The sequence below is a fragment of the Ziziphus jujuba genome, chromosome 2 (genome assembly GCF_031755915.1).
Source record: "Ziziphus jujuba cultivar Dongzao chromosome 2, ASM3175591v1".
Taxonomy (NCBI): domain Eukaryota; kingdom Viridiplantae; phylum Streptophyta; class Magnoliopsida; order Rosales; family Rhamnaceae; genus Ziziphus; species Ziziphus jujuba.
In genome coordinates this window covers 34,267,209-34,275,203 of record NC_083380.1, presented here as the reverse complement: position 1 = coordinate 34,275,203, position 7,995 = coordinate 34,267,209, and the positions used below count along the sequence as shown (strand labels likewise).

Here is a 7,995-nt window from a genome sequence, read left to right as displayed (position 1 = left end):
TCAATTTATATAATAAATTTTAATTAAAATATTTAATTTTATTAATTTTTAATAAAATTTAAGAATGATAATTATTTAAATTTTCATATAGCATGAAAATTTCATTGTAATAAAGATATCCAATAGTATTTTTCATTTATATACATCCTTCCTTCTACATATATTTATTACTAACAGTTGTTTATTATTATTATTATTATTATTATTTTTCCAAATAAATGTTTGGAGATTTCAACCATGCTGTGGTTTGAATTTACGATATACAGGTGTATTTTTACCGAATAAGACATCACTTTTGGTTTGACTGGAGTATAATAGGCAGTTCCAACCTTTTTATAATGCTAAAAGGTATTTCTACAAAAAAATATTAGATACAAAAATGTTTTCAATTTTTACAAAATATTCTTAGCTGGAAAGATTCACACAATATTGACAAAAAAACATTTGAATGTTATATATTTGTAATAATTAGTTTCTTAATTTTTCATGTGTGTGTGTAATAATTAGATTCACACAATTTTTTGATGGAGTGTTCTGGTAATGCTATTTTGACAAAGGATATATAGGTCTTTTAACAATTTTTTTCTATTCGTTTCCCAATAAAAGCTTCGCGTTTCCCCTACTCGACCTCCGCCTCCATTCTACTCTCTCTCCGTCCTGCGTTATCCGGCTGGTACTCTTTGGCGAACGACCGCCCGTGGAACATCCAGGTAATTCCGACTCTCTATTTCTCTCTCTTTGCTTAGCTTATTTGCTAGGAAACTCTACTATTTGATTTGTTAGAGAGCAGCTGGAAAGCCGTCTTTGCACTGTTAAAATTCTTAATTTTTAATATTTTTTTCCGTTTAATATTAGGAGGTTTGGTTTAGTAAATTTTTTTATTTTTATTTTTGAGGGGCTTCTCATTTATAGTGCATAAGATATAGTTTAGATGGCAATGTACGATAGCTAGGCACAGATCTTCCTAATGAACTGAAAAATGTACAGCAAATGTTCAAACTATCTACTTCTTCTTCTTTTTCTCTTAAACATGACTATTTATATCCATCTTTTTGTTTGACTTTTCGATATATAACTAGTACCTTTTTTTTAATATATATGATAAAAGTCCTTATTGTTTTCATATATATATATATGTATATTGGATTTTCATACAAGCTTTAAGAGTGATACTTTTTTAAAAATTATATACAAGGTTTTCAATTCATTAAAGATTTGTGTTATATCGGTAAAATACTTTTAAAAAAAAAAATCCATAATAAAAACAAAGTACATATTTTTTAAGTTTACTTCTTTTATATATATACTCTTCACGTGGCGACCCTACACCTGACCTCCGTTTCTTTCTCTGCTTCTCTCAAGTCAAGTCTCCTATATGCTGGTGCTGGCTGCTATTGCTGCGAAGTGATTTTGTCTACCTAGGTTAGAGAAGCTCATTGTTATATTTACACACACACATATATATTTCGAATGAGTTTGGAGCATTTTTTTTCCTTTTTTCCTTTTTTGGGTTTGTGGTTTATTTACAGAGCTGACTTTGATACTTGGCTGATTGATTAACAGTTTGTATATTTTATAGTATGAGAAAGTTATGGTTTTGGGGAAGATGGAAACTAAAGGAAATGAATTTATGACACTTTGTGTTTCTCCTTTCCTGCAGTTTGCAATTGTAGTTAAATTATTTTGGTAGCATCCTTTAGGATTATATATATGAATCACTACATATTGTAAGTTTGGATGCAGTTTATTGGGAGGAGAAAAAAAAAAAAAAATCATATCTGGATCTTTTAGAGAGGGTAGAAATATGTAAGAAAATGTTTATCTGAAATGATGGCTTTCCATTGCTTCAGTATAATGAGGTAGATCGCCGTTTGAATCCAAAATAGTACTGGGGCAGAGTAATTATAATACATACTGTCCTAGATGAGTTTTATTTGTTGAAAACACTTCTTGTGGTAGTTGAGACATCATAATTTCAATTACATTGATTTGTTTATTCTAACTAAGATGATGGGATCAGTTGGTACTACGCGTACACATATTTCTGTGTAATCAAACATGAACTAATGGAAATACTAGTAAGTCATTGTGAAAGTGCATTTAAAATAACAATATGGAAATATGCTTGGCTTAATGGCTGGTCATAGCTTCCAGGGGGCTTGAATTATCTTACTCTATATGGTCACTGTATAATTAAGAAAAGTAGATGAATTTTTGTTTATCAATGATATATCTGTAAAAATAACCTTTGTATTCTCTCTCTCTCTTTTTTTTTTTTTTGTGAATATTTTTTTATCACATTCAAATATGCTGATTAATTTGTATTTTAAAAGATAGAAAGATTTATTTTTTTTTTCAATTGTAAAACAGTTTCTCCATCAGTTCGTAAATGTTATGTTTGTTAACTTTTGTTAGAATAGTTTCACAATACAAGTGTTCCGTCATGCTGTCAATCTTGTTACGTTGCCTTGGATAGTGCTTTGGTATCACTTTGCACTAATGGGCAATGACATATGGTAGCTCTAATTTTCAGAAGTTCATCTCAATAGTTTTTATTTTGATATGGGTGGAAGGGGTTTATTTCTGTTGGGGTAGTTCAATTGTGGTTGTTGTATTGAAATGTAGGACATTTGACGCACATTGCCATTCAAGGTTATTCTATATGTATGCATCAAATCCCATTGCATTCTAGGTTATTGTATATATATATATATATATGTATGTATATCTTATATTGTGTTTATACACTGACACATACTTATACATACAATATTATATATACATATATAGGTTGACTTGCTTGCTTAATTTGTTTATAGGACCCTTTTTAGCTGCTGAGCAGTTTTGCAAAATATCTAGCATCACAGCTGTTGCTGGCACATCATTGGACTGCAACATAACACACTTTCTATAAGCTAATGACGTTATGGGTTTCTTGTGTATATATGTATATGTTTATGTGTATAAGTATGTTGAATTGCTTGTTTAATTTGTAATTGTAGGACCATATTTGTGCTGCAAAGTAGTTTTGCACTATATCTAGCATTGCAGCTGGTACTGGGACGTCATTGGGTTGCAATATCGTTTACGCTTTCTGTAAGCCAATGATATTATGGAGTTCTTTCCTTTAATTATGATTAAAGTTTGTAATTTGGCATGGCGAGGTTGAAGACTAAAATACAGACATTCCGTCTTCTAACTGTTGCAGCAAAAAGGCCAGTTATAGTTTAATTTTTGGAACACTCCTCATGGAGTTTTCTGTTTTTGCTACTTACTTTATGATCATTCCGTCTTCTAACATGACCATCTGATTGCACTTCATGAAAACGAAATTGGTTAAGTTTATTGATTACTACCACATGGTTCTGTTGCCGCTATGTTTTCAGTGTATATCTATTTTTAAACTCCATGCAATATCCTAACATTCTCCTATGAAATTTTATAATATAAATCTAATTTCTGTATGCCTATGCATGATATACATAGTCATTATGACCATATGGAGTAAAAGAAAACTATGGACTGAATCCCATTTTTCTGATTCATGGGGGTATCATTTTGACTGTAACTGCTTCCTTGGTGCAGTTTACGTCATTTTTCTGATATGGCAGCAGAAGGTGGAAAAAGCTTTGCTAGGAGAGACCTTCTCCTAGAAATTGAGGCAAAGGTTCGAACTTGGTGGGAAACTGAACATGTTTTCAGGGCTGAACCCTCAGAAATGCCTCCTAGACCAGGAGAGAAGTTTTTCGGGAACTTCCCATTTCCATACATGAATGGTTTTTTGCATCTTGGGCATGCATTCTCGCTTTCAAAGCTAGAGTTTGCTGCAGCTTATCATAGACTAAGAGGTGCCAATGTGCTGCTGCCTTTTGCCTTCCATTGCACCGGCATGCCCATCAAAGCCTCAGCTGATAAACTTGCTCGAGAGATCCAACAGTTTGGGAATCCTCCTGTTTTCCCAGGTGAAGTGGAGGATCAAGGAAGCCAAGAGCTGGAAGTAGAGGATGCAAATGTTGCCAAACCTCTGGATAAGTTTAAAGGTAAAAAGTCCAAGGCAACATCAAAATCAAGTGGGCAAGCATACCAGTGGGAGATCATGCGTAGTTTTGGCCTCTCTGACTCCCAGGTAGCAGAATTTCAGGATCCATATAAGTGGTTAGAGTTCTTCCCTCCAATTGCAATGGAAGACCTTAAGGCTTTTGGCTTGGGTTGTGATTGGAGACGCACCTTTGTTACTACAGATAAGAACCCATATTTTGATTCCTTTGTGAGGTGGCAGATGAGGAAATTGAAATCCATGGGTAAGATTGTAAAAGATGTTAGATACACAATATACTCTCCGTTGGATGGGCAGCCTTGTGCAGATCATGATAGGGCTACTGGTGAAGGAGTTCAACCCCAAGAATACACCATCATCAAGATGGAGGTGATGCAGCCTTTTCCTCCTAAATTGGGAGTGTTGGAGGGGAGAAGAGTATTTTTGGCCGCAGCGACATTGCGACCTGAGACTATGTATGGGCAAACAAATGCATGGGTATTACCAGATGGGAAGTATGGAGCTTTTGAAATCAATGAAACAGATGTTTTTATTCTTACACCTAGAGCAGCGCTTAATCTTGCCTATCAGAAGTACTCTAGGGTCCCAGAAAAACCTACTTGCTTGATTGAGCTGACAGGTTATGACTTGATTGGTCTTCAATTGAAGTCTCCACTTGCATTCAATGAGGTCATTTATGCTCTTCCTATGTTAAGCATCCTTACAGACAAAGGTACTGGAATTGTTACCAGTGTACCCAGTGATGCTCCTGATGATTACATGGCTTTGCATGTTTTGAAAATGAAACCAGCTTTCAGGGAGAAATATGGTGTCAAGGATGATTGGGTTTTGCCCTTTGAGATTGTGCCTATAATCAACATTCCAGAATTTGGAGACAAGGCTGCTGAAAAAGTTTGTATCGATTTGAAAATAAAAAGCCAAAATGAAAAAGAGAAGCTAGCAGAAGCTAAGAGGTTGACATACTTGAAAGGATTTACGGAAGGAACACTGCTTGTTGGTGAATTTGCTGGAAGGAAAGTACAGGAAGCAAAGTCCTTGATAAGGAGCAGGCTTATAGAAACAGGTGAAGCGATTATATACAGTGAACCGGAGAAGCGAGTAATGTCAAGATCTGGTGATGAATGTGTTGTGGCCCTTACAGATCAATGGTACATCACATATGGTGAGAATGAATGGAGGAAATTGGCTCAGGAGTGTTTGTCCAGCATGAATTTGTACTCTGATGAGTCACGCCATGGATTTGAGCACACTTTAAGTTGGCTTAACCAGTGGGCTTGCTCACGAACATTTGGGCTTGGGACACGCATCCCTTGGGATGAGGAATTCTTAGTCGAGTCATTATCTGATTCAACTATTTACATGGCTTACTACACCATTGCACACTTGTTGCACGATGAAGACATGTATGGAACAGGTAGATCTCCAGTTAGGCCCGAACAAATGACAGATGAGGTTTGGGATTATGTTCTGTGTGATGGTCCATATCCAGAATCATCTGATATCACTTCATCAATTCTGAAGAATATGAAGGAGGAGTTTGAATATTGGTACCCGTTTGATCTTCGAGTTTCTGGTAAAGATCTAATCCAGAATCATTTGACTTTCTGCATTTATAACCATGTGGCAATTATGTCCAAGAAACATTGGCCTCGTGGCTTCAGATTGAATGGACATATTATGCTCAACTCTGAGAAGATGTCCAAATCAACTGGGAACTTTAGGACATTGCGCCAAGCTATTGAGGAATTTTCTGCTGATGCGACACGATTTTCTTTGGCTGATGCTGGTGATGGCCTTGATGATGCAAATTTTGTATTTGAGACTGCAAATGCTGCAATTCTAAGGCTCACGAAAGAGATTGCATGGATGAAAGAAGTTATGGAGGCAGATTCATCCTTGAGGAGAGGCCCCCCTTCTACTTATGCTGACTATGTATTTGCAAATGAGATAAATATTGCTGTTAAAATGACCGAGCAGAACTACCAGGATTACATGTTTCGAGAAGCCCTCAAGACTGGATTTTATGATCTTCAAACTGCCAGGGATGAATATAGGTTTTCATGTGGTTATGGGGGCATGAATCATGATCTGGTATATCGCTTTATGGATGTGCAGACACGGCTTATCTCTCCAATATGTCCACATTATGCAGAATATGTATGGAGGGAACTTTTGAAGAAGGAAGGGTTTGTGGTTAAAGCTGGTTGGCCTGTGTCTGCTACACCAGATTTGACCTTGAAGAGTGCCAATAAGTATTTGCAAGACTCGATAGTTCTGATGAGGAAGCTGCTTCAGAAGCAAATTTCAGGTTCAAAGAAAGCCAACAATAAGGGTGCATCAGCTACAACGTTGACTGAAGACAAGCTGGTAGGATTGATATATGTTAATGAACAATATGATGGATGGAAAGCAGAATGCTTGAGAATGCTGCAAAGCAAATTTGATGTTAGTACTCGTAGCTTTAGCTCAGATGTGGATGGGGAAATATTGGAGGCCATAAAAAATAGCTCAGTTTGTCCAGATGTCAATTTTAAGAAAACCCAAAAGATTTGTATGCCTTTCTTAAGATTCAAGAAAGATGAGGCAATTGCACTTGGGGTCCAGGCTTTAGACTTGAAACTACCATTTGGAGAGATGGATGTTCTCTCTCAGAACTTAGACTTAATTAAGAGACAAATCGGTCTTGAAGAGGTGGAAGTATTGTCTGTATGTGATCCTGATGCTCTTGCTAGAGCTGGTCCTCTTGTTAGACTAATTGAACAGAACCCTCCAACCCCTGGAAACCCGACTGCAATCTTCTGTAGCCGGTATGCATATTCCTGGTCTCATTTTTTATATATATGATATCCATGTTGTTTGATTTCTAGTCGTGTTTATGAGTTGTTTTAAATGAGCTTGTGTTTCATATGTTATATATGATAAAATTTCTTTTCAGCTGCCGGTTGTATTCTGGCAGTCAAATAAGAAGGTTTATTTATAATTTATATTCTGACTAATAACAGAGTAATGTATCTAAGATTGCTATAAAAGTCTGAGAAATTTTCTTTATTTGATGTCTGCCGTCTACTTGTAGCTTCTGTTGCTGTTTTTTTACGGTTGTTGATTGTTTATATGCTTTTGCCTGATATAATTAAGATTTTTATTTTATGGTATTGCCAATTTTGGACCTCATTTCTCATCTCTCGTATTGATAGGTAATTTGAAGTATGAGAGAAACATGGTGTAAATCTTGCTGCATGAATGGCTTGTAGAGAGAGAATCAACAAGAGGATATCTCACAGACCAAGTATTATGTCATCTTTAAAGTGAATGAGGGGATTGTAACTTGTGCTTCTGGAGGTCAACTGGGCTGAAATCTTTTTTCTTTTTGTGCTTGTGGCTTTACCGGTTTAGAACTTTTCTAATATTGGAGCTTAAAAAATTTTATCAAGTTATTATTTTCTTTGGGTTTGAAACTCCTATACTAATTTGATTTTAACATATTATAGTTGCGGTTGTTGATTTGAATCAGTTTGATCTGTTGTTAAAAGTTTTGAATTTATGACATGTAGTCGATGTCTTCAATTATTTTGAGGGAGAATTGTAAAGTTTCAGTTAATTAGTTGGCTACTCTGACAATCAAGTTTCTGAATGGAAGTAGAATGACAAGCTGGGTTTCCATTGGCGTGCATAAAATATCTCTTAATTTAATCCTGTTGAATAATAATAATAATAATAATAATAATAGTTTTGTTATATCCTAGCTAATAGCTATTACTTAAAAAGTACCTTTATTTATTTGATTATTGCACTCAAGTATTTTCCAGCTGATATCTTGGATGGAGATCAATTTTACAATTTCATGCATATATATCTATATATGTATATGAATTCCACAGCAGCATCAAACCCCTGATCCTTATTTGGATTGATATGGGAAGCTTGTGCTGGGGCTGATG

At 35.3% G+C, this 7,995-nt stretch overlaps 1 protein-coding gene across 7 annotated transcripts; it reads left to right on the top strand.

Annotated features, from left to right (window-relative positions):
• The first annotated feature begins 551 nt into the window (after positions 1–551).
• On the top strand, positions 552–7,717 carry LOC107419627 (leucine--tRNA ligase, cytoplasmic). 7 transcript variants are annotated; one of them, XM_016028381.4, is made up of 5 exons: positions 593–710; positions 1,363–1,422; positions 3,003–3,096; positions 3,586–6,864; positions 7,252–7,717. In XM_016028381.4, the coding sequence occupies exons 4-5, from the start codon at positions 3,605–3,607 to the stop codon at positions 7,253–7,255; spliced, it is 3,264 nt and encodes a 1,087-aa protein (XP_015883867.2). In that variant the 5' UTR covers positions 593–710; positions 1,363–1,422; positions 3,003–3,096; positions 3,586–3,604; the 3' UTR covers positions 7,256–7,717. The 7 variants fall into 7 exon arrangements, with proteins under 7 accessions (XP_015883868.2, XP_060670144.1, XP_024929100.2 ...); XM_060814160.1 differs by having other exon boundaries at positions 3,003–3,215; XM_060814162.1 differs by having other exon boundaries at positions 631–710; positions 1,368–1,422; positions 3,003–3,215.
• Positions 7,718–7,995: the final 278 nt, after the last annotated feature.